Source organism: Eumetopias jubatus, unplaced genomic scaffold (assembly GCF_037043125.1).
Source record: "Eumetopias jubatus isolate StellerSeaLion01/CBP00866 unplaced genomic scaffold, mEumJub1_p1.0 scaffold_12, whole genome shotgun sequence".
Classification (NCBI taxonomy): domain Eukaryota; kingdom Metazoa; phylum Chordata; class Mammalia; order Carnivora; family Otariidae; genus Eumetopias; species Eumetopias jubatus.
The window spans coordinates 47,903,261-47,930,898 of NW_028274818.1; the positions used below are offsets into that span (position 1 = coordinate 47,903,261).

The window sequence follows — 27,638 nt, forward strand, 5'->3', positions numbered from 1 at the left end:
CCTGGGATCGAGCCCCACAACAGGCTCCCTGCTCAGCGGGAGGCCTGCTTCTCTCTCTCCCACTCCCCCTGCTTGTGTTCCCTCTCTTGCTGTGTCTCTCTCTGTCAAATGAATGAATGAAATCTTTAAAAAAAAAAAAAAGAAAGAAAAAACAGACTATACCAACTCATTTATTCACTCACTTCTATTGAGGAGCTACTAAGTACAACTCTTGTAAATACAACTCCATTCAATTAACTTGTTATCATTTCAGTTCAAAGATTTGTGCAGAAATAATTCTCTATGAATACAGATCTAAAATTATATCATCTCTTATCAACAGAGTTTGAGATCTGGGTTGTATTGGGACAAGGAGCAGTGAAGTACCATAAAACAAGATGAAGAAAGATTGCTGGATTTATTATGGACAAACGGTCTGTCCTAACAAATGGTTCACAACTGACCAGGTCAACTGGGATTGCATAACAAGAACAATAAAAATAGCCCACATTTACATGGCATTAATTATATGCCAGATTCTGTTCTAAGCATGTGCAATATTAACTCATTTGATCTTCAGTATGAAATATGTGCTATTATGGGGCGCCTGAGTGGCTCAGTCGGTTAAGCGTCTGTCTTTGACTAGGGTCATGATCCCAGGGTCCTGGGATCAAGCCCCACATCAGGCTCCCTGCTCAGCGGGAAGCCTGCTTCTCCTTCTCCCTCAGCCTCCACTTCCCCTGCTTGTGCTCTCTGTCAAATGAATAAGTAAAATCTTTTTAAAAAATGAAATATGTGCTATTATTTTTGAGGTATAACTGCAATAACTTTATATTGAGAACAAACTGATGGTTACCAGAGGGGAGGTGGGTGGGGGGGATGGGTGAAATACATGATGGGGATGAAGGAGAGCACTTGTGATGAGCACAGGGTGTTGTATGGAAGTGTTGAATCACTATATTGTACACCCGAAACTAATATAACACTGTATGTTAACTGGAATTGAATTAAAAATTTAGTTTTTTAAAAATTTAAAATCTTAAAAAATGCATTAACCCCAAAACAAACACACACACAAAAGAAATAACATTAGTTTCAGGTGAACAACATAATGATTTAATATTTGTATATATTGCAACATGATCACTACAATAAGTCTAGTTAATATCTGTCACCATACATAGTTACAATTTTTTTTCTTGTGGTGAGAATGGAAATATGTACTACTAACATTCTCATTTTTTAGATGAAGAAACTGAAGAACAGAGCAGTTGAACATCTTGCCCAATGTCACATATATAGTTAAGCATGGCATTTGGACTCTAATCCAGGTGCTATGGGCTTTTAACTACTACAAAAAATATTACTCCCCCACCCCCATTAAAATGAATAAAGATTGGAAGCACTGGGGGCAGTGCCTGGGTGGCTCAGTCAGTTAAGTGTCTGACTCTTGATCTCAGCTCAGATCTTGATGTGAGGGTTGTGAGTTCAAGCCCCACACTGGGCTCCACATCGAGTCTATTTAAAAAAAGAAGCAGCAGCACTGTTTTGGAAAAGGTGCTCACCCCTTATCTGCTGAGATAGAGGAAAGGTCTAGAGCAGATCTCATCCACCTAAAGTGTATAGTAACACTACATTCACTTAACCAATACCTCTGAACACGTCAGATCAGGCTTCCATGTTTAAAAGAGATGTAATTCCTTATTAGTGAATAACAGCAGAGTAAACTAGGAAACACTATCCTCTCTGGGGATGGAGATCTGGTCACCTTAACCATCAAAAAACTGTACTGTGTGGTGAAATAATGACCCACTTTAGGTTCCCGAAATCAACCATACAGAACTGTAATATGTCTTATATTTTTCTCATTATTAGACTTAATTCTAATTGTGGAATTATTATGAAATGTCAGAGCCACAAAATTTTAGAAATCCAATCTAAAACCTTATGTTCTAGATAAGGAAACAGAAGCCTATGGAGGTTGAGTAAGTTTAGCACAGCTTCATTAGTGTCACTGATAAATTTCAATTCTAGATTCAAGGGTTAGGATGATGTCTTACCGCATATCAGAAAGAGGATCAAACAAGGGATGCGAAAGTATTGGGTTCTAGTCCTAAGTTCATCTAATTGGTTGACTTCTTGAGTAAATCCTTAAAAGTCTTCTATTTACTAAAAACAAATGAGGTTGAGGGCGCCTGGGTGGCTCAGTCGTTTAGGCATCTGCCTTCGGCTCAGGGCATGATCCCAGGGTTGGGATCAAACCCCGCATCAGGCTCCCTGCTTGGCGGAGAGCCTGCTTCACCCTCTCCTTCTGCCTGCTGCTCCTCCTGATTGTGCTCTCTGTGTCAAATAAATAAATAAAATCTTTAAAAAAAAAATGAGGTTGTTGGTTTACTCCAGGTGACCCTTATGCAGTGGGGAACTGGCAAAAGCCATCTTGTGGGGTGGGGTGTCCTAATTTGTAGCATTTGCTGATTTCCATAGCATACACATTCTCACTGTGGCAGTTTCAGTGGTATTCATCAATTCAGTATGTTATCACTAATGTGGAGCTGGGAATGGGTGTGCACAGTCAGCTCTTGCTTGCCATTGTGAATCTCCATCATACTGCCCCTAAGGATCCTTCCAGCTACAAAACTGAAGCATATATTATTTAACTATATTGTACCATAGATCAAAGAATTAATTTTGAAAATAGTAACAATATTTTTGAAATCTTATTTCTTCAGAATTAATTCATCATTTGTGAGAAATAAACTATTTTCTAGTTGAATTTGTGTACTGTGAACCAGATCCTAGTCATTTTCTTATAAACTTCTGAGATATTGAAAATACTACCATAAGACTTCTGATGGGGCGGGGGGGAAATCAGTAGGAATGCTTTGATGAAAGCATTAGTGTAATCTATGGAGTGAAGCAAGTTTCCGTGGGGTTAAGCAAGTTTTCCTTCAAAACCTTCAACATCACCTTTGACCAGCTCTACACCAGATAGTTTGGTTATTAATCAAAACATACAGATCTCCTTCCATCAATATTCTTTTTTTTTTTTAAGAATTTATTTATTTATTTGACAGAGAGAGACACAGCAAGAGAGGGAACACAAGCAGGGGGAGTGGGAGAGGGAGAAGCAGGCTTCCCGCGGAGCAAGGAGCCCCATGTGGGGCTCGATCCCAGGACCCTGGGATCATGACCTGAGCCAAAGGCAGATGCTTAATGACTGAGCCACCCAGGCTCCCCATTCCATCAATATTCTTATTTAATTCTGATAAAGTCTAATTCAGAGCTGTGTCAATAAATGCTTCTGGTGTAAAGTAAAAGCACTAAAAGTCACATCTGGAGTAAAGAAGGGTTTAGGAAGCAAGGGATGGTCCTATTGTATTAAGCCTATTGTAGTGGATCAAAAGCAGGAGAAAGAAAAGGTTAGAAGAGATAGTCTTTTATAGGTTACCAGTGGTAAGACTATGGTGGTAATGGAGTTATTAAGAATCAGACTGGATTAAGATATGTCAAGATCAACAGTAAGGAAATAGAATCATTAGCCACTGGACAATCTCACTGGTCTTGGGAAACTAGGTAAACCCCAAGACTTCTTTTTTTTTTAAAGATTTTATTTATTTATTTGACAGAGAGAGAGAGAGTGAGCACAAGCAGGGGGAGCAGCAGGCTGAGGGAGAGGAAGAAGCAAGCTCAGCGGGGAGCCCAATGCAGGGCTCAATCCCAGGACCCTGGGATCATGACCTAAGCCAAAGGCAGACGCTTAATGACTGAGCCACCCAGGTGCCCCTTCCCAACACTTCTTATAGAAGTAATTTATCTAGGCAGCTATGGTAGAAGAGTTGATTAAGAACCACCAATAAGAATGATCAAAATCCAAAAGATGCTTACTTAAGAGGTTTCTCACTCCAGAATTCTGTCCAGTATTATACAACTCTCATTTATTGAAAAGTAGGCCAAGAAATATTATATTGTGGTAAACTATCACTAATATCATTCAAACAGCACTCCAGTAGGTTGGCAAGATGTTGTTCTTCAAGTGCTGGAATGTGGCTGGAGCATGGCACAAGCCACATGGCATCAAAGTATACCCACATTAGACAAGGCTTCTCTAGAGGATCATCTTCCACTTTTCATGATGTGGGATATGGATGAGGCCACAGGAGTCCCAGAGACTGATGTAATAAAAATTCATGTACCAGAGACAGTGTCCAGGAGATCAAGGGAAGATGGCAGCGGTCAAGGATGGGGATGAATTTAAAATTAAGATAACCCTACTGAAAGGGGAACTAACCATTTTTTATAAAGAGTACTAAGGCACTTCCAGGGCAATGAGGGGCCTGTTAAGCCATAAACTAGTTTTTTCTTTTGATGATTTTATTTATCTATCTATCTATCTATCTATCTATCTATCTATCTATCTATCTATCGAGAGAGCAGGAGCCGAGGGAGAGGCAGAAAGAGAGAATCTCAAGCAGACTCCATGCTGAGCAAGGAGCCTGATGCAGGGCTCCATCTCACTACCCTGAGATCATGACCTGAGCCAAAATCAAGAGTCGGACACTTAATGACTGAACCCCCAAGGCGCCCCAAGGATAAACTAGTTTTATGTACCCTTGAAAGCCTTCAACCTTAGAGAGGGAGGCAAAAGTATTTGGTAGGAAAAAACCTAAGTATGAGATCATTTAGTCTTACTTCTGATGGGAGAGCAGATTCTCAGCCTCCCCTGATTAATACTTTCCTGGTTTATTAATTTGAAATTGCTAATGAAGTTTCAGTAAGTGGGGAAGAATTTAACAGAAGACCTAAGTAGCCTGGTGGGAAGTGTAGGTTTTCAAAGAGATGCTGAGGTCATGGACCTCCAGTCATGGCCTGGGGTGAAGCAGGCAATAAATGGCTCATTGCACAAAGCTTTCACAAAATTTCATGATATGGGTGGTTTAATAGGTATCCCAAAGTCCCCTCAGGAAGGGCCCTTCACAGCAATCCCCCCTATAATTCTATAGCCTTAATTTTAATGGGTAGGTATGCCTCAAAGCATCCTGAAATCCTCATTCTAAAATTGCCCTTAACTGGAAACATGGTCTTCCCTCACAGAGCTCTACCCCTGTTGAAGCAAATGAGAACTAAGACATACTACAGAACAGGCCGGTGAATCTTGACCACCATCTATGGCAGATCCAGCTTCTCCAAACTAGGAGCTCCACCACATCTGGGGATAGGTAGCAGCAAAAGCTAGCTGCAACAGGCCTGAGCAGATGCGAGCACATTTCTAAATGCACAGTGAGGGCTATAAGCTCCAAGAGTCTGTTCAGTTCAGAGGCACATTAGTCTGTTGTGAAAAACAGAGGCCTTCCCAGAACCAAAATTAAAACTGAGACATGTAATTCCTAGGTGAATAGTGAAATCTATCTATAACCACATTCAAGTAGTACAATATTCTTACTCCCCTGACATGTACCCTAATTATGCAGTGTTGTATTATTTTAATTTTCTACTGAATGAAAATTTGGTATTTTAAAATTTGGACTAAGAAACTATATTTATGAGGTTTGTTTTCCTTATATTTATTGGAATTTTTTTTAAAACTTTGCCAACTATATGAAATAAACTGAGAAAACTTCTGGTCATTACCTATGCTCTTAAATTGTTTATATAGGATAGGGATTACCTATTCCTTGAAAGTCTGAAAACACTTGTCTGTGGAGTCCAGGAAAAATTTTTAGTGTTTTTTTGTTTTTTGTTTTTAATCAATGAATCTATTTCCTCTCTGAAAATTGGCCAATTTTACCCTTCTAAAGATAATGTTATTTAATTTTTTTCCTAGAAAAGTCTCCATCTCCTAGAGATTTTGAAATTAGTAAGATGGTGCACATAAATTATTTTACAACCTAATTTGTTTTAAAGATTTTATTTATTTTTCTGACAGAGACAGACACAGAGAGAGAGGAAACACAAGCAGGGGGAGTGGGAGAGGGAGAAGCAGGCTCCCCGCCGAGCAAGGAGCCCAACACGGGGCTCGGTCCCCAGAGCCTGGGATCACAACCCGAGCCAAAGGCAGACGCTCGATGACTAAGCCACCCAGGCACCCCTTACAACCTAATTTTTAAAAATAGTGAGACCTATCCCATATGTAAGACATAAAATACATATGTAGAATTTAATAAGAATAGTCATCTAAACATCACACAGGCCAGAGAAGAGAACGTTACCTGTACCCTATATGCCAGTCCTTATATACTATAATAGATTTATCCATTCCACTGTCTATGAACAGGTCTGAAATCATGATCTCAGCTATACCATATGAAACTAGAAAAGAAAGAGCAAATTAAACCTAAAGAAGTAGGAAAAAAAGAAAATAATAAGGACCAGACTGGAAATTAAGGAAATAGAAAACAGAAAAAAAATCAATGGGACCAAAAGCTGGTTTTTGAGATCAAGGAACTTCCTCAACCTTATAAAGGGCATCTGTGAAACACCTACAGCCACGGTTATACTTAAGGATGACAGAATAAATACTTTTCCCCTAAGACAGACAAGGCAAAGATATCAGCTTTCACCACTTTTATTCAATCTGGTACTGGAGAGTCTAAGTAGCGCAAAAGGCAGGAAAAATAAATAAAAGGCATACAGATTGGAAGGAAGAGAGAAGACTGTTCCTATCTTCAGATGCCATGACTGTGTATAGAGAAAAGTCTAAAGATTCTAAATGGGAAAAAAATGCTTAAAAAAAGTAAGTTCAGCAAGGTCACAGGATATGAAATCAATATATTTTAAAAATCAATTATAATTCTATACATTAGCAATGAACAATCAGAAAATGAAATTACAAATGAATCACTTAACTAAAAAAAAAAACAAATGAAACACTTATAATAGTACCAAAATATGAATTACATAGGGATCAATCTGAAAAAAGATGTGTAGCAGCACCTGGGTGGCTCAGTTGGTTAAGCGTCTGCCTTCAGCTCAGATCATGATCCTGGAGTCCTGGGATCAAGTCCCATGTAGGGCTCCCTGCTCCGTGGGGAGCCTGCTTCTCCCTCTACTCTTCCCGCCTGCTTGTGCCCTCACTCTCTCTCATGCGCTCTCTCTCTCAAATAAAAAAATAATTTTTATTATGTTATGTTAATCACCATACATTAGATCATTAGTTTTGATGTAGTGTTCCATGATTCATTATTGGCGTATAACACCCAGTGTTCCATTCAATACGTGCCCTCTTTAATACCCATCACCAGGCTAACCCATTCCTCCACGCCCCTCCCCTCTAGAACCCTCAGTTTGTTTCTCAGAGTCCATAGTCTCTCATGATTCGTCTCCCCCTCTGATTTCGCCCCCCTTCATTTTTCCCTTCCTACTATCTTCTTCTTCTTTTTTTTAACATATAATCTATTATTTGTTTCAGAGGTACAGGTCTGTGATTCATCAGTCTTACACAATTCACAGTGCTCACCATGGCACATACCCTCCCCAATGTCTATCACCCAGCCACCCCAGCCCTCCCACCCCCCCACCACTCCAGGAACCCTCAGTTTATTTCCTGAGATTAAGAATTCCTCATATCAGTGAGGTCATATGATACATGTCATTCTCTGATTGACTTATTTCGCTTAGCGTAATACCCTCAAGTTCTAGTCACGTCATTGCAAATAGCAAGATTTCTTTTTTCTTGATGGCTGCATAATATTCCATTGTATATATACCCCATCTTCTTTATCCATTCATCTGTTGATGGACATCTGGGCTCTTTCCATAGTTTGGCTATTATGGACATTGCTGCTATAAACATTGGGATGCAGGTGCCCCTTCGGATCCCTACATTTGTATCTTTGTGGTAAATACCCAGTAGTGCAATTGCTGGGTCGTACGGTAGCTCTATTTTCAACTGTTTGAGGAACCTCCATACTGTTTTCCAGAGTGGCTGCACCAGCTTGCCTTCCCACCAACAGTGTAGGAGGGTTCCCCTTTCTCTGCATCCCCGTCAACATCTGTTGTTTCCTGACTTATTAATTTTAGCCATTCTGACTGGTGTGAGGTGGTATCTCATTGAGGTTTTGATTTGGACTTCCCTGATGCGGAGTGATGTTGAGCACTTTTTCATGTGTCTCTTGGCTATTTGGATGTCTTCTTTGCAGAAATGTCTGTTCATGTCTTCCATCCATTTCTTGATTGGATTATTTGTTCTTTGGGTGTTGAGTTTGGTAAGTTCTTTATAGATTTTGGATCCTAGCCCTTTATCTGATTCATCATTTGCAAATATCTTTTCCCATTCTGTCGGTTGTCTTTTGGTTTTGTTGATTGTTTCCTTTGCTGTGCAAAAGCTTTTTATCTTGATGAAGTCCCAATAGTTCATTTTTGCCCTTGCTTCCCTTGCCTTTGGTGATCTTTCTAGGAAGAAGTTTCTGCGCCTGAGGTTGAAGAGGTTGCTGCCTGTGTTCTCCTCTAGGATTTTGATGGACTCCTGTCTCACATTTAGGTCTTTCATCCATTTTGAGTCTATTTTTGTGTGTGGTGTAAGGAAATGGCCCAGTTTCATTCTTCTGCATGTGGCTGTCCAATTTTCCCAACACCATTTGTTGAAAAGACTGTCTTTTTTCCATTAAACATTCTTTCCTGCTTTACCGAAGATTTAAAAAAAAAAAAGATGTGTAAGACCTATACACTAAAAACTGTTGTGTAAGACCTATACACAGTAAAACTTTGTTGAAGTTTTATTGTGTATAGGTCTGATTCAATATTGACTCAATATTGATTCAATACCTGACTCAATATTGTCAGGATGTCAATTCTTCACAAATTGATCAATAGATAAAATGTAAACACAATCAAAATCCCAACAGGGTTCCTTAGAGAAACTGATAAGCTAATTTTAAAAATTTCATATATGGAAAGCAAAGTACCTAGAATGGCCTGCTCAATCTTGAAAAAGAACAACAGGGGCGCCTGGGTGGGCTCAGTCATTAAGTGTCTGCCTTCGGCTCAGGTCATGATCCCAGGGTCCTGGGATCAAGCCCCGCATCACATCGGGCTCCCTGCTCGGCGGGGAGCCTGCTTCTGCCTCTTCCTCTGCTCCTTCCCCAGCTCCTGCTCTCTCTCGCTCACTCTAATAAATAAATAAAATCTTGGCAAAAAAAAAAAAGAACAAATTTGGAGAATACACTACTAGATTTCAAAAATTCTAAAACTGCAGTAATCCAGATAGTTTCATAACAGAACACAACAGAATGTGCAGAGTAATATTCACTGTGGATGAGAGCCCATATCGAGTGCTGGTGAGGAAGCGAGCAACACCAACAGGCATACAACTGCTGGCACGAGTGGAAACTGATTTAACAGTTTCTTAGAAAGTTAAACACACACATACCACTGTGACTTAGACATCCCATTCCTAGGTATTTGCTCAAGAGAAATGGAAGCAATGCATATGTACATAAATATGCATTGAAGCTTTGTTTGCAATAATCAAAACCACAACAATTCAAATGCCCATCAACAGAGAATGGATAGTGTATATCCATATAATGAAATACAACTCAGCACTAAAAAGCATGAACTTTTAATAAAAGCAACAATCTGTGTGAATCTCAAAATAATTATGCCTCGTCAAAGACGTCAGACCAAAAAAGTATACATTCTATTTATATAAATTCTAGAAAATGAAAAATAATCTTTGGTGTTGGAACATGGATCAGACATTGCCTGGGGAGGGATGAGGCCGGAAGGAGAAATGACAAAGGGGTACAAGGAAACTTTGAGTGTGTTAGATATTTTCCTTTTTTTTATCATCATAATCATTTTGTGGGTGTATCCATAATTTAGAAATTATCAGATTGTATGTGTAGTTTGCGTAGTTTGTTGTAAATCAAGTCAACCTAAGACGTCTGCTAAAAACAAACAGAACAAAAGTAAGAGCAAGATAGTGTTATTACCTTCATCTCATCCAGCTCCCGAAGTTCCTTAGCAGGATGTTTTTCTAAGTGACCCGCCTTATTCAGAGCCATAGCTGTTACCAGCCCTTTGCAACAACTGGGGGGACAAAAAGCACACACACAGCATGATCTATTTATTGTTGGCTCCTCTTGTAAGTGTTTTAAATCCCTGTTCAGTTACCATAATAATTAAACTGTTGAGAATAATCTCTCAGTTTCTCACCCTCATCCTGTTCCCCCCTCCATTCCTCTCTCTTGCCCACTGGTAACACCGAATGGAAATGAGGGAGAAAATTGGCTAGACCATAAAAGCTACTTCCTGAATTAGAAGCAATCCTAGTGACACATGCTTCCTAGTTAATAAATTACAATTTTTCAGACCTCATCTGTATTTGGTAGGAATCTTCTAGCTTTTCAGATATAAGGGATTTTCGGCTGAAATTTTTTTAAGAGATGTTTTGGGGGCACCTGGGTAGCTCTGTCGGTTAAGCGTCTCTGCCTTCAGGTCGTGATCTCAGGGTCCTGGGATGGAGCCCCACTTTGGGCTCCCTGCTCAGCTTGGTTTTCCCTCTCCCTTTCTCTCTGCTCACACTTGCTCTCTCTCTCTCTCTCAAATAGATAATAAATAAATAAATTTTTAAAATAAAAGAGATGTTTCAGTTGGTGTTCAGTGAAACCAAACATATTTAGTGAAATATAAGTGTACATTCAGTTTTGCACGGAATGACACAGGAAGTACAAGCTTCTTCATAAATGCCCCCCCCCCAGTATGAGCAAACATGCAAGATATATCTTAATGCAAGCAAGTGGGCCTTTATGGTTTAATTTGGTTTTCTTTTTACTAATTCTCACTCCCGAACAGGCATATACTTCCCACCCTACTTATGGTAACATTATGTTCCAAAGAATTCTAAAGCCATTGGGGAAAACACTAAAATCATATATTTCAACGGGGCAGTGTTGAAACTAGTTTAAAAACTAGAAAAACTAGCATTTCCTTCAAGGTTTGCAAACAAGTCCCTTATTGCTGTTCCCCCTTGCCCTTATCTACTCTCTTTATGTCACATTTAATCTTCAAAAGGATAGTAATAAAACAGCCAGATAGTTTCACCTGCTCAAATAGCTGGAATATTGCGCCAACTTTCTGGCCAGTGCAATCGCATCTAGCTCTAACTTTGCATCTCCTAGATCATGTTTCTCAGCACTTTCCTTCCTCAAATTTGGGAGAGTGTTTTGGTCAGTACAGTCCGGCACCATTAAAATCAGCAAGCTTACCATCCACTGGATCATAGATATATGCAATTCATCCATCTGTTAAAAAGTGATAATATAAATGACTCATTTTAAATAAATCAAACAGTGAACATACCAAATTTAAAAATAGAAATCACACCTGTGTCCAACTTTTAACAACACTCTCATTCTTAATGACATCAAATCATCCCTACCCTGATTTTGTTCTTTTGTTCACTATACTACATTAAACTACCCTCCTCCTCCTCTTTAGCTTGGTCAAGGGTATTAACCCATGAAAGCTGCAGTTCCCCGATTGTGTACCAAGGCATTGAAGGGCTCTGCAGCAAACTCTCAAGGATGCCATGGGATTAAATTCTTGAGGGAAGTAACAGTGATGTGTGACATCAATCAACACAGCACGAACTTGACATAGTTCACAGTTCCAACCTTAGATGCACTGTATCACTTCTGATGACATCTTATCTTTGCAAAGCTGGTTTTATTGATGGTTGTGTGGTTAAAAAAAAAAAAAACAAGTACTTTGGGAAAATCAAGGTACAACAGGGTGGCACTGTCCAACCTGGTTCCAAGGTAAGAGAAGTTGTACAATGTCCAAGTACATATGTTCCATTGGTAAGTAATTCTGATCAGAGGAGAATAAAGTAAAAGGTTCTTTTTTTTCAATGTATGTATATCTAATACGTTAAATTAAGACATTAAATTTTAGGGATGCCTGAGTGGCTCAGTTGGTTAAGCATCTGCCTTCGGCTCAGGTCATGATCCCAAGGTCCTGGGATCGAGCCCCGCATCAGGCTCCTTGCATGGGGGTGAGCCTGCTTCTCCCTCTGCCTGCTGCTCCTCCTGCTTGTGCTCGCTCGCTCTCACTCGTTCTGTCTCTGACAAAATAAATTTAAAAAAATAAATTTTAAAAAAAGACATTAAATTTTACAAAGCTTATTTGAGCAAGCGATTAGAATCAGGCAGCATCAAAACCAAAAAATGGTTAGGGGCATTCTGCTGGCAGGGGCCAGGAAAAAGATTTTAATAGAGAAGATGCTAAAGCAGAGCAAAGAAATTATTTAATTGGCTATAACTCAAATGTTTGCCTTATTTGGGAAAATTTAGTTATTTGGCTGTTGTGATAGTTGTTCTTGAGTTTCATTTTTCCATAATCAAAGAAAATCTAGTTGACTATGATTAGTTCTTGAGTTTTCTTAGATTCAAGTGCGTGGACTCTGGTTTTGGTTTGTTTATAGAGGTTACCACAGGCACAAGAGCCACTCCAGTCTAAAGGCCTCCCTGTTTAAGTGTTTTAACATGTATTACTTTTCCAAACAGTTACTAAGTTATTAGCACAGAAATATTTAGTAAGTTGTTTGAACCTAGCTACTTAATAAACTGAACTCTGAGGTATTTCTTTTAGTTTAGGAGTATGAAAATACCGAGGCACAAAGGGCAGTGTGAACCGGTCATGTTTGGGAACCTCTGCATTATGCTATTTGTGGAGGCTGGGACTGAAAAATCAAATGCAGAAAACTTTATGAAATGCAAACATCTAAGCACACCATACCCTTCAAATGCTCTATCCCCTTTCTCTGTTGGTAAGTTCCTCAGTCCTCTTCTCTAGGCTTAAACATGACCTACTCTGAGAAGTTTTTTTAACTTTGACTGGCTTTAATTTGCTCCTTTCCCACGTTTCTATGGTACTTTGTACACCTCTATTATAACGGTTTGCACACCTGTGACCTCAATTAGCCTGTGCATCACTTTAAGACACAGGTCATCATTTTATCCCTCAAAAACAGACACAGTACTTGGCAGAGAATTAAGTGCTTAATAGATGTTTGTTAGAGGGACAAATAAAAATCAAACTTGGTAGCCCATCTGGTAGTAAAACCCAAGCCCCCCACCTCAGAAGGAAAGGTTGCTAATAACCTAAAGCAATGTTCATGAGTGTATTTTTACACCTTAATTAACACATCAGGAACAGGGCAACTCTTCCGAGAAATGGTTTAAAAAGACTGCTATCTCATTTCACAAGTTAAAAGATTTGTACCCCCCACATTCATAAGCTATGCCCCTGTTGCTTCGCAAAGTAAATAAATTCCTAACTGTTCTTTCCTATACCAATGCCCTGGATTATACTGTCATTGAAAGAACTAATTTGTGCTTACATAAAATATTAATCAATCCTTGAACTGTCCCTAATAAACAAACAGAAACATGTTATCTTCATTTCAGAGTTATATTGAAGAGATTAAATGGTAGAATCTAGGACATGCAATAATTCATGTGAATTTAAAATTAGAATCAAATTAAACACAAAAGTATATCTTTTACTTTCACAAAGATGTGAAAGCATTCTTTGTAATTAGAGAGCACGTATGATAACTTTTATAATAAACCAGAGGTTTACTGTGATCCTGATACAAAATTCATAAGAGAATTTTTAATGAATTAAGTGATTTTCTTTTATGAAAAGACTTATTCCAAATTCACTAATCTTGTCAGGGATGACAAGTAGCTACTTAGCTACCTTCTGATTTTTTTTTTTTAAAGATTTTTATTTATTTATTCGTGAGAGACACAGAGAGAGCGAGAGAGAGGCAGAGGGAGAAGCAGGCTCCCAAGGAGCAGGGAGCCCGATGCGGGACTCAATCCCAGGACTCTGAGATCATGACCTGAGCCGAAGGCAGACGCTTAACCATCTGAGCCACCCAGGCGCCCTGATATTTTTAATCATAAATAATTTGTCCCTTCAAAATATAAGTGACTTTAATAATGAGTAAGAGAAATTTATGTTATGGGCAGGTCATTTTGAAAATGGATAAGAAGAATTTCCACCTTGGTATGATTTTGCTGCTGATGACACATAGCTCCCTTTTTAAAACTTTTAAATTTATTTTTTTTTAAGATTTTATTTATTTATTTGACAGAGAGAGACACAGCAAGAGAGGGAACACAAGCAGGGGGTGTGGGAGAGGGAGAAGCAGGCTTCCCGCTGAGCAGGGAGCCCAATGCAGGGCTCAATCCCAGAACCCTGGGATCATGACCTGAGCCGAAGGCAGATGCTTAACCAATTGAGCCAGGCGCCCCTAAAACTTTCAATTTTATGTACTTGAAAATCTGGAAATGTTTCTAATTGTTCTAAAATCTTACAATTAAAGTGTTTCAGCTGGCTGAGAATCTTTTGTTAAAATGTATTAGTGCTCCATTGTCTAATGTCAGCAAGAACAACTGACTGACATTAGAGTAGAGGGAAAATTTTACTAGTCAATTTAATAGAAACCTTTGCATAACACTGATGGAATTAAAGGATGAGTCTTATTATTTAACAAATACAGTCAATAAGGCACTTCTTCAATTTCGATTCATGTTTCTTTGCGAGCTATCATTTCAGAATGACAGTCCTTAAAAGCAAGTACTGAAGCTGACCTTCAAATGACTTTATCATTAAGTATTAACTTGTGATTATAAAAAATTATAAAGCCTGTTCACTCACATCAGTTTTTTAACTATTACTAAAAATTATCTTAAATGTTGTTTACTTCAACACAAAAATAGACTCAAAATGGATGAAAGACCTAAATGTGACACAGGAATCCATCAAAATCCTTGAGGAGAACACAGGCAGCAACCTCTTCGACCTCAGCCGCAGCTTCTTCCTAGAAACATCGCCAAAGGCAAGGGAAGCAAGGGCAAAAATCAACTATTGGGACTTCATCAAGATAAAAAGCTTTTGCACAGCAAAGGAAACAGTCAACAAAATCAAAAGACAACTGACAGAATGGGAGACGATATTTGCAAATGTTTTATCAGATAAAGGGCTAGTAACTAAAATCTATAAAGAACTTATCAAACTCAACACCCAAAGAACAAATAATCCAATCAAGAAATGGGCAGAAGACATGAACAGACATTTCTGCAAAGAAGACATCCAAACGGCCAACAGACACATGAAAAAGTGCTCAACGTCGCTCGGCATCAGAAAAGTCCAAATCAAAACCTCAACGAGATACCACCTCACACCAGTCAGAATGGCTAAAATTAACACGTCAGGAAATGACAGATGTTGGCGGGGATGTGGAGAAAGGGGAACCCTCCTACACTGTTGGTGGGAAGGCAAGCTGGTGCAACCCCTCTGGAAAACAGTATGGAGGTTCCTCAAACAGTTGGAAATAGAGCTACCATACGATCCAGCAATTGCACTACTGGGTATTTACCACAAAGATACAAATGTAGGGATCCGAAGGGGTACGTGCACCCCTATGTTTATAGCAGCAATGTCCACAATAGCCAAACTATAGAAAGAGCCCAGATGTCCATCGACAGATGAATGGATAAAGAAGATGTGGCATATATATACAATGGAATATTATGCAGCCATCAAGAAAAACGAAATCTTACCATTTGCAACGACGTGGATCAAACCAGAGGGTATTATGCTAAGCAAAATAAGTCAATCAGAGAAAGACAAGTATCATATGATCTCACTGATATGAGGAATTTAAAAAACAAGACAAAGGATCATAGGGGAAGAGAGGGAAAAATGAAACAAGATGAAACCAGAGAGGGAGACAAACCATAAAATTAATCTCAGGAAACAAACTGAGGGTTGCTGGAGTGGTGGGGGGTGGGAGGGATGGGGGGGTGCTGGGTGATGGACATTGGGGAGGGTATGTGCTATGGTGAGCGCTGTGAATTGTGTAAAACTGATGAATAACAGACCTGTACCTCTGAAACAATACATTATATGTTAAAAAACAAAAAGATAGTAGCAAGGGAAAAATGAGGGGGGGGAATTAGAGGGGGAGACGAACCATGAGAGACTATGGACTCTGAGAAACAAACTGAGGGTTCTAAAGGGGAGAGGGGTGGGGGGATGGGTTAGCCTGGTGATGGGTATTAAGGAGGGCACGTTCTGCGTGGAGCACTGGGCGTTATACGCAAACAATGAATCATGGAACACTGCATCAAAAACTAATGATGTAATGTATGGTGACTAACATAACATAATAAAGTAAAATTAATTAAAAAAAAGCTATTCAAGGAAAAAAATGTTTACCTCATCCTGTTTCACTGTTTATATGTGTTTTATACATGTAAGTTAGGAATGACAAAGATCTTTTTGCTGATAGAGACACATGGTGAAAAGGGTTTGAAGATCAGTGTTTTAGCTTGTCAAGCAGCACAGACTAGATGGACTTACGATGTAAAAAGAAAAAAAAAAACAAAACAAAACTGAAGGTAAGAAAATGAGTCAGAAAGGAAAATGAATGGTGGGTGGAAAAAAGGCAAACTTTTTCATTTTTAAATAGTTATAGCAGTTAATATAGATATACACAGTTCCTCAAGGAATTTATAATCTTGCAAGTTTCCTACACACTTCAATTATAATATCATAATGTAGTGTTAAAATAGAGGTATATTATGGCTACTTTCTAAATAACCTTGTGTTATAAAGACTGAATTCCATAATATAAAAAAATTGAGTAAATGATTCCATGGAGATAAATACCCAACAGTAAACTGAGTATTTACCAAAGAAGGGGTTAATGTAAAAATACCATAAGACAACAGTGCTGGAATGTTCTTCCTTACTTCATTCAATAAGTATTTATTGAGTCTCATAATGTGACAATACTATGCTACCCATTTTCTTCATTTTGGTTGTCTTCCAAGTTATAGAAATTTCTCTTAAGTCTGGGGATCCCCTGGATTCATTCTTCCAGTCTTAATATATTTGCTCCTCAACTCTTGGTGTCTATGTTTACAACATGTTCATAGACTGTGCTACAATGTAATGCTTCGTAAATAGAATTCCCATATAACATCACAGTCTTTGCCTTTCAAATTCCTTTTTTTAAAAAAAGATTTTATTTATTTATTTGAGAGAGAGAGAGAGAGCATGAGTGGGGGTAGGAGGCAGAGGGAGAAGCGGACTCCCCACCAAGCAGGGAGCCAGTCACAGGGGTCCATCCCAGGACCCTGGGATCATGACCTGAGCTGAAGGCAGCCGCTTAACCAACTGAGCCACCCAGGCACTCCTCAAATTCCTAATTTAAGCAATATTTAAGTGAATTAAGTTCATTTTACCAATTTTATAAGATCAAATATTTGTATACTAAGTTTAATTATAATACGAGATTCCTGTGTAAATCTAGATTATAATTAAGACTAGGTAGTAGGAGTAAATGTAGTAAACTATGCCTTTGGAAATTATTATTTCATGTTGTGCTGGTTAAGAAGTCCACAGGTTGGGCGCCTGGGTGGCTCAGTTGGTTAAGCAACTGCCTTCGGCTCAGGTCATGATCCTGGAGTCCCCGGATCGAGTCCCACATCGGGCTCCCTGCTCAGCAGGGAGTCTGCTTCTCCCTCTGATCCTCCTCCCTCTCGTGCTCGCTATCTCTCATTCTCTCTCTCTCAAATAAATAAATAAAATTTAAAAAAAAAAAAAAAAAAGTCCACAGGTTCAGGGGCGCCTGGGTAGGTCAATTGGTTGACCGTCCGGCTCTTGAGTTTGGCTCAGGGCATGATCTCAGGGCTATGAGATCCATCCCCACATCTGGTTCTGTGCTCAGCGGGGAGTCTGCTTGAGATTCTCTCTCCCTCTCCCTCTGCCCCTCCCCCTGTTCATGTGTGTGCGCTCTCTCTAAAATAAATAAATAAATCTTAAAATAAAAGTCCACAGGTTCAGTTCTTCAGAATTGAGGAACAATTCTATTTGTTCTAAAAATTATAGACTAATAATATTGTGGCATCTTGTCTTTCTTCCTAATATCATGTTTCTGTCATCCTTCAGCCAGGCAGGAGCACCAACATAAATCCTTAAAATGTTCACATTCCAGAGTAATACTATTAAGGGGGAAAAAATCAGTATACTGAGTAAAGAGCAAAGATGATAATTAGAACTCGAAACTTTTGATCATCTCTGAAACTTCATTCCAAATGCAGGAACATACTACATTTAAAAAATCCCTGCAGGGCGCCTGGGTGGCTCAGTTGGTTAAACAACTGCCCTCAGCTCAGGTCATGATCCCGGGGTCCTGGGATCAAGTCCCACATCGGGCTCCCTGCTCAGCGGGGAGGCTGCTTCTCCCTCTCCCTCCGCCTGCCACTCCCCCTGCTTGTGCTCTCTCTCATTGTCAAATAAATAAATAAAATCTTTTAAAAAAAAATCCCTGCAAATCATGAGTAATTTTATCACAAAAGTTCCCATTTTGCCCTCCTAACCTCCTGCTTCAGCTGGATGGGCATGACCTAGTCTTTCCTTGAAGAAAACTCCCAGCCAAGGCAAAATATAATTTCACAAACCCCTACAAGTACATACATGACGCTGAAGTTCAATGTTACCATTGTTAATCTCATTGCTTATCTTCAAAAGCCATTGTTGAATCATGTTAAATATTTGTGCTTGGAGTACCCTGAAGGAAAAAATCAAGTAAAATAAATATAAGATATACTTAGAGTGTAAAAGTCTATCAGCTAAAAGAAAGGATTTTATTTGGTGGGGCCTAGGAAATGTAGGTGTTGACAACTATTTGAGAATTCAGGGAAAGGGAAATCAAAGCCCTGAATTACCTGGTAGGATGGCTTACTATCACAGCCTTCCTAACCCTGGGCCAGTAGCAACTGGCCGGATGCACTTTGAAAAACGTAGATCTTACCTTCAGTGCTAGCTCTCTATTGTAAAAACTCACACTCATACCCTTTACATTCACTTCTAGGCAGTGAGAACACGAAGTGAGAAGAATGAATTTTAAAATTCTCAAGAGATCAATTTCCAACATGAGAGTGTGAGGAGCAAAGTTGATCCACCCTCCCAGTGAAGCTGGTGAGAATTATTTTTAAAAACAAAACAAAACCAAAACACTGAAAGCCTCTAGAAACGTCCCAAGGACAAAGAGCAACTGAAAAAAACGTGTCTTCAAGACAATCTATGAAAATTCAGTAAGAAAGGCAAGAGCCTATGGTATTTAAAAACAAGACTATCCCCCCTCTTTCCGCTGTCAGCTCAGTGAGGCAGAAACTCCACTCTAGACTGCTGCAGACAAGAACACAGAACTCCCTCCCTCACCCTCCAGCTCCCAGTCAGAGGGCTTTCTTCCTGGGAGGCACAGGAATTCCAAGGCTTCTTATGTGACCCCAGTTGCCTGTTGCTGAGGCTAGGTACTAGGAAAATGCAGCTGAGAAGTGGGGATTCCCTTCCATCCAGCAGAAAGCTGTGGGAACTTACGAGCCAGAATCCACATCCATATACTGAGGAACGGTACCAATAATGTTTATTGATGCATCCAACTGAGATTTCATTTCATTAACTTTTTCATTAACTCCTTCCCATTCTTCATGAAGCATTTCAGGAAACTCCAGGACATTTGCCAACTTGAAAGAACAGAATTCTAGAGAACTAACCAAACTTGGAATAATCTTAGAGATACCTAGAAAAGTGAGAAAAGTACTAGCTTTTAAAAGTATTTGTAAGTCTACCATTGCAATAATAAATTACAAAAATACTACAGGATAGGGGCATATCTTCTTTTCTTCTTTTTATTATCCTACAGTTTAGGCCCTAGCAGAGACTCTTACAAAGAATAGTTCTTAAACAAATGTTTAGTGAATAAACACGGGGCAGTCAGTGCTGTTCTGACTGATGGACTATTTCTTTTTTTTTTTTTTTTTAAGATTTTATTTATTTGACAGAGAGAGATAGTGAGAGCAGGAACACAAGCAGGGGGAGTGGGAAAGGGAGAAGCAGGCTTCCCACGGAGCGGGGAGCCCAATGTGGGACTCGATCCCAGGACCCTGGGATCATGACCTGAGCCAAAGGCAGACGCTTAACGACTGAGCCACCTAGGCACCCTGGACTATTTATTTCTTTGAAGACAGTTTATATCCTTAAGTTTCTTTTCTTCTCAGTTGAGAATCAAATACATTAAACTCAGAAACTACAAATTACAGTTTTCTATAATAGGCATTAATTCACTTAGTCATTCTGTTAAGAAGACAATGATGATAAACAGCTTCTTTGTGATTATAGGATAGTTGATAACAGAAATGAGAATAGTCTAGTATTTGAGTCATTTTTTTAGGTCATTGTTCAGGTTTTCATGAAACTTATAGTTTTGGTCTGAACAAGGATTGAGTCTGGATCCCAATCTTTGACCGATTCACTGTGAAAATATTGGCAAATTACCCCCTCTATATCTTTGTCTTATCTCATTTGCAAAATAAGAGATGCAATGCTCCCATCTTAAGGGTGCCTGGGTGGCCCAGTCGGTTAAGCATCTGCCTTCAGCTCAGGTCATGATCCCAGGGTCCTGGGATACAGTCCCACATTAGGCTCTCTGCTCAGCGGGGAGCCTGCTTCTCCCCTCTCCCTTTCACTCTCCCTCTGTGTTTTCCCTCTCTCTCTCTCAAATAAATAAATAAATAAAACCTTTAAAAAAAAGAAAAGAAATGCTCCCACCTTAGAGATTTATAAAGAGGAATAGTTAAAAAGCAAACTTTTTCTTGTCCTTGATGAAAATATTTTACTGCCTTCATCAGTAAACTTTGATCTCTTATGAGTATTCAAACTGATCTGTTAATTTCACTATCATTCATCATTTTGACTTACTCATTTATTTTAAACCATTTACTACTTCATTTTTTTCTCTACGCACTATATATTCTCATGGGGAAGTATAGCATCTTATCTCTAACTACATTACTGAGGCTATAGATAATTAAGATTGTGTTTTCCCAATGGAAGTAGTTTTATATTGAACAACAGTGCCAGTCAATGAACCAGGGGTGCCTAAACACTTTACTGGGAAGGATTCTTTTTTTTTTTTAATTTTAAGTAGGCTCCATGCCCAACATGGGCTTGAACTCATGATCCAGAGATCAAGAGTCACATGCTCTACTGACTGAGCCAGCTAGTCAACCTAGATGGGAAGGATTCTTAAGTAACACATGTTGCAGTGAGTAAAGTCATCATTCTCATGAAATATAGTATCATCCAGAGTCTCAAATTATCTCTAGAGTTTCTCACACACAATGTTCAACATCAAGAAACAGTCAAGAATATGAAAAGAATTGACTCTTATGAGTCAAGACAAAATACAGACAATAAAAAAAAAAGACTGATAGGAGAACCAGATAGTACCAAATTATCAGGCATGGACTTTACAATTAACTGTGAGCAGAACAGAAAGCCAAGAAGTACACCCACGCTTATATGGTCAATTAATATATGACAAAGGAGGCAAGTATATATGATGGGGAAAAGACAGTCTCTTTGATAAATGGTGCTGGGAAAACTGGACAGCTGCATGCAAAAGAATGAAATTGGACTGTCTTACACCATGCACAAAAATAAATACAAAATGGATTAAAGAATAAATGTAAGACCTGAAACCATAAAACTCCTAGAAGAAAACAGGGAGTAATCTACTACAAAGCAACAGTAATCAAGACAGTTGGTATTGGCACAAGGACAGACATCCAGATCAATGGAATAGAATTCAAAATCTAGAAATAAACCCATACATCTATGGTCAACTAATTTTTGACAAAGTGTCAAAGACCACTAAATGTGGAAAATATGGTCTTTTTAACAAATGGTAGTGGGATAACTGGATACCCACATGCAAAAGAAGCCTTTACCTCACACTATATACAAAAATTAACTCAAAATGGTCAAATACCATAATATAAGAGCAAAAACTACAAAACTCTTAGATGAACACATAAGGGTAAACTTCATGACTTTAAATTTGGCAAAGGATTCAAAGACATGGCACTGAAAGCACAAACAAAAAAAAAGAAAAACTAGATAAATTGGACTTCATCAAAATTTAAAATTTTGCACTGCAAAGGACACCATCAAAAAAATGAAAAAACAGCCCACAGATTAAGAGAAAATATTTACAGTTCATATATCTGAAAAAACACTTGTATCTAGAGTATATAAAGAACTCTAACAACTCAATAGCAGAAAGACAAAAACCCCAATTAAAACATGGACAAAGGATCTGAATAGACATTTCTCCAAAGAAGACAGACAAATGGCTAGTAAGCCTTAAAAAGATGCTCAACATCAGTAGTCATCAGAAAAACATGAATCAAAATCAAAAGTCAGATAACAAGTGATGGCAAGGATGTGGAAAAATCAGAGCCCTCATACACTGGGAGTGGGTATTTAAAATGATCCAGCCTTGGGGCACCTGGGTGGCTCAGTCGTTAAGTGTCTGCCTTTGGCTCAGTTCATGATCCAGGGTCCTGGGATCGAGCCCTGCATCGGGCTCCCTGCTTCTCCCTCTCCCATTCCCCCCTGCTTGTGTTCCCTCTCTTGCTGTGTCTCTCTCTCTCTCTCTCTGTCAAATAAATAAATATCTTTTAAAAAATAAAAATAAAATGATCTGGCCTGGGGTGCCCGGGTGGCTCAGTCGTTAAGCGTCTGCCTCTGGCTCGGGTCATGATCCTGGAGTCCCAGGATCAAGTCCCACATCGGGCTCCCTGCTCAGTGGAAAGTCGGCTTCTCCCTCTAACCCTTCCCCCTCTCGTGCTCTCTTTCTGTCTCTCTCTCTCATTCTCTCACTCACAAATAAATAAATAAAATCTTAAAAAAAAAAAAAAGCATCTGCCTTCAGCGCAAGTCATGACCCCAGGGTCCTGGGATTGAGCCCCAAGTCACGCTCCCTGCTCTGCTTCTCCCTCTCCTCTGCCCCTCCCTATGCTTATGCGAGTGCACGCTCTCTCTCTCTCTCTCTCTCTCAAATAAAAAAAAAAAAGTGGAAGCAACACAAATGTCAGCAATGGATGAAATGATAAACAAAATGCAATATACACATACAATGGAATATTATTCAGTCATAAAGATTAATAGAGCACTGACAAATGCTAAAACATAGGTGAACCTTTAAAACGTTATGCTAAGTGAAAGAAGTCAGTCATAAAACGTCATATATTACATAATTCCATTCATATGAAAGTCCAGACTAGAGAAATCTACAGAAACAGAAAGTCCGGAATGGGAGGACAAAAGGGCTATAGCTAATGGGTACAGTGTTTCTTTTGAGGTTCATTTTGATGAAAATATTCTAAAATTGACTGTGGTAATGGTGGCACAAATCTGTGAATGTACTAATAATCATCAAATTATATACTTTAAACGTGGAATTATAGTGCATACGAATTATATCTCAAAAAAGCAGTGCTCAGGGACGCCTGGGTGGTTCAGCTGGTTAAGCGGCTGCCTTCAGCTCAGGTCATGATCCTAAGGTCCTGGGATTGAGCCCCACATGGGGCTCCTTGCTCAGCGGGGAGCCTGCTTCTTCCTCTGCCTGCCACTCCCCCTGCTTGTGCTCTCTCTCTCTTTTTTTAAAAAAAAAAGCAGTGCTCAATGCTTTATTTTGCTTGATTTTTAAAACCATATGTAACATTATTTAGATTTTAAATATTAATTGTATTACAAATAATAGTCACCATTAAAATGCTTTATAATGTCAAGCAACATATCATTGTTTTTTTTCTTACCATTATCCCCACTTATTCTTATCTCAAATTCTTTGTAGAGTCTTCCTATGGTTTTCACAATTTCCTTCATGTGCTCTTGCTCTGGTGGCATCTCCCCCTCCATACTTTTATGGCGATTCAATATCCCAAACCCAACATCTGTCCAGTTTTCTTGTAAATGTTTAATAATCTTCAGAGAATCATATTTTGACACTAGAAAATCCCCAGTATACTTGTCTTTATCTTCATTCAACATCTAGAGAATGAAAGGGGGTGAGGAAATTAGATTATTCACTAATGATTTCATCAAAGTCTACCCAGATCCTTATTTCCCAATGACTGCCAATTATTTTAGAGTTATATGCCCTATTATTATTTGTTCATACAATTTTTTTCATGTGACATAATTTTATTTTCAAAATTAAAGTGGGGGCACCTGGGTGGCTCAGTTGGTTAAGTGTCTGCCTTCGGCTCAGGCCATGATCCCAGGGTCCTGGGGGAGCCCGCTTCTCCCACTCCCTCTGCCTGCCACTCCCCCTGCTTGTGCTCTCTATCAAATAAATAAATAAAATCTTTAAAAAAATTAAAGTGAATTTAAATTAATTATAATACCCTGTAAGATAACCCATATTTTACCAGATGAAATTAATTATATTAAATCCTATATGGGTAAAAATGAATGACAAGCAAATAAGGACCAGAGAGCTGAGCATGTTTAATTACTACCCGCTTTGGTGAGGGTATCACATATCTGTTTACATGATCCCCACTGGACTGGGAAAGTTGCTAGAATGTATAGGTTGTGTTTTATTTGTCTAGCCCAGAGTCCAAGTCCTATAAAAAAGTGCAATTTATATATTTGTGACTCAGATAATGCAAACAAATCACCCATGCTTCAAAAAGAGCAATCAGTACAGGGAAGCAATGTAGCAGAGCAATTAAGGGCAAGGATTTTGGGGGTGGAGAGACCTGGACTCATTCTGACTCCACCACTTACCATTTATAGACAACTTAGGCAAGTGACTTAACATTTCTAAGCTTCCCTTTCGCATCTGTGGGACAGGGATCATAAAACCTGCAGGCGGCGGTTGCGGTGAAGAGTAAGTACCGTACTGTGTGGAAAGCACCTTCAGCCTGACAGCGTAAGAGCTTAATGAATGTGAATTATTATTATCCCTACGAAATAAAGCAGCATGATTTTTTTTCAATCTTACCTATGCCATGTCAAAATTACCAGATAAACAGTAGAGTCACTAAACCTGCTATATATAAACACGACAACAAACATCAATTCTGAGAATATTCTGCTCCCATCATTCCAAAAGACAAGAAAACAGCTTCTTGGGATCTGGAGGAGACTTCACCAGGCCGTGAGTCTGATACTCGCTTTGGAGGTATTTCTTTTTTTTTTTTAAAGATTTTATTTATTTATTTATTTGAAAGAGAGAGACACAGCGAGAGAGGGAATATAAGCAGGGGGAGTGGGAGAGGGAGAAGCAGGCTTCCCGCTGAGCAGTGATCCCAGGACCCTGGGACCATGACCTGAGCTGAAGGCAGACGCTTAACGACTGAGCCACCCAGGCACCCCTGGAGGTATTTCAATATCTTACATATCTTCCTTTGTCAGACTGCTAAGACATTATAGTAATTTGATTAATGAAAGCTATTTTCAAAGCTCAAACTCTTTTAAGAAGATGTTATTAATAAACGAAGTATAGTACACACCTACAGTGATATATTCTTCAGCCTTTGAAAGGAAGGAAATCCTGACACAGGCAACGAAACAGATGAGCCTTAAGGACATTATGCTGAAGGAAATAAGCCCATCACAAAGGGACAAATACTGTGATTCCAGACATATGATGTCTAGCATAGTCAAATTTAGAGAGACAGGAAGTAGAATGGTGGTTGCCGGGGGCTGGGGGAGGAGCGGATAGAGGGGGTTCTTGTTTCATGGGTAGAGTTTCAGTTTAAGAAGATGAAAAAATTCTGGACATGGATGGTGGTGGTGGGGGCACGACAGTGTAAATGTACTTAATGCCCCTGACCTGTACACTGAAAAATGACTAAGACCGTAAATGTGATGTTATGTATATACTGTACCACAAGTTTTTAAAGAGATGTTATGAATTTTAAAAGTCCAAGTTGTCCTTAAGACAGAAGGCAGGGACAGGAGAGGCACAAATGTCACTCATATCTGACGATTAGAGGAGAAAATCAGAACTACCCTCACTGCCACCCAAGTATCTTTTCCCAGTTTTTTTCTGGCAGCCTAACTTTATTTGCCTCAAAAATCTAAAATAGAACTGAAAATAAAATATTTAAGTGTGTTTTTAAAAGCCCTGGAATCTTGCTGTTTTCTTTGTCTTTCATAAAACGCAGTATGGCATTCTGGAAGGATGAGGTGTGACTCAGTTGTAGGTGACGAGTGGCAAGCTTACAAACAGCATTTTGATTGCCAAACGGTTTATTAGAACGTCTTACCTTTTGCCACTGCTTGAAATCTGAAATGACGGATTCGAATATATTTTCTTTACTAGGAGATGAAATGTCTTTTCTATTGGAAAGGGAAAAGGAGCAAGAGCAGGGTCTCAGAACAATGTATAAACAAAGAAAATCACGAAACTATATACTATAGAACAATATTAGGTTTCTCCCGAATGATTTTCAAACATGCCTTCCATCCTCATACGCATTCATCTTTAAATTTGCAAATATAAATACAATTTCAGGCTCCGACCAGCCCTGAGCAATCAAGTTACAGGGTCAGAGGCCATGTGAGTATTAAAAGGGTGGTCTCTGGGTCTTTGCCATCCAAAATTAGTTCATTATCTTAAGAGTAATTCTGTTGAATATAGCAGACAAAACAATTTGTAAATAGAAGGGAAGCCTAATGAATAATTAAGACTCAACATTTAGGTCAAGAGCCCCAACTTTTGGTAAGAAAGTTTCCTTTAGGGCCGCCTGGGTGACTCAGTTGGTTGGGCAACTGCCTTTGGCTCAGGTCATGATCCCGGGGTCCTGGGATCGAGCCCCACATCGGGCTTCCTGCTTGGCGGGAAGCCTGCTTCTCCCTCTCCCACTCCCCCTGCTTGTGTTCCCTTTCTCTCTGTCAATTAAATAAATAAATAAAATCTTAAAAAAAAAAAAAAAAGAAAGTTTTCCTTTAGTATCTCTGAAGTCTCACAAGGAGAAAGCGCTTGATAAAAGGTTCTGAAGAGAAAGAGAAATGAGAACCCCTGCCCCACCTGAGCTCCCCTCCCAGCCAAGAGTCAACAAACAGTAGAAACAGGGATGGCAGCAGCCAACAGCTTGGATATGTACCAGCTTCAGCTTCCAGAACTTCCAACTCTGCTAACTCAGAAACCTTAGAGGATCTGAAAAACCGAAACCATTGTCCTCAATTTGAAATGGAAATGGTACCTAAACATGTTTCCTCAACAGACAAATCATCTTAAAGTAATTTGAAAAACTTAGAAATCACTGAAATCACTGAATCAAGCCTGCATTCAAAGTCCAGATTCCCACTAACTTTGGCTGCGATTTAATCATCCCACCTGACTTAACTACTTTATAGGCAGCTTGTCCACTGTCAGATTTCTCTAATTGTTACAAAGTATAATATCCAATCCAAATCAATCACCTTATAATGGCCACCCATTGATTCTATTTCTCTGCATATGCACTATGTTACAGAATCTGCGATGGATCTAGATATTCAGGGCCTCCAGTAATAATGACATAAGTTGACGTGATTTTAAAAAGAGAGAAGAGAAGAAGAAGAAAAAAGAAGAGGAGAGGAGAGAAAAGTAAAACAACTGAACAGAATGGAGGTAGCAGCAGATGGGTAGAAGGAGCAGGATGGACCACAGAGATGGTTAGCACCAGAAACCACAAAACCACTCAAACCCCTAGCAGGACTGCAGCCTCGAAAGGGCTGTTAGTTGCCCGACCAAATCAATGTTAGAGTCACCACAAGAGAAAAGACAGGCAGAG

At 39.2% G+C, this 27,638-nt stretch overlaps 1 protein-coding gene across 1 annotated transcript in view; it reads right to left on the reverse strand.

Moving 5' to 3' along the window:
- AXDND1 (axonemal dynein light chain domain containing 1) overlaps positions 1 to 27,638 on the reverse strand; it is a 98,249-nt gene that overhangs the window by 25,948 nt on the left and 44,663 nt on the right. Inside the window, exons 15-20 of the mRNA XM_028121530.2 lie at positions 26,127 to 26,199; positions 23,664 to 23,898; positions 19,381 to 19,582; positions 18,475 to 18,568; positions 11,020 to 11,219; positions 9,909 to 10,005 (exon numbers count right to left, since the gene is read on the reverse strand). Coding sequence (XP_027977331.2) covers positions 9,909 to 10,005; positions 11,020 to 11,219; positions 18,475 to 18,568; positions 19,381 to 19,582; positions 23,664 to 23,898; positions 26,127 to 26,199 — 901 coding nt within the window. The remainder of the gene's footprint in view (positions 1 to 9,908; positions 10,006 to 11,019; positions 11,220 to 18,474; positions 18,569 to 19,380; positions 19,583 to 23,663; positions 23,899 to 26,126; positions 26,200 to 27,638) is intronic.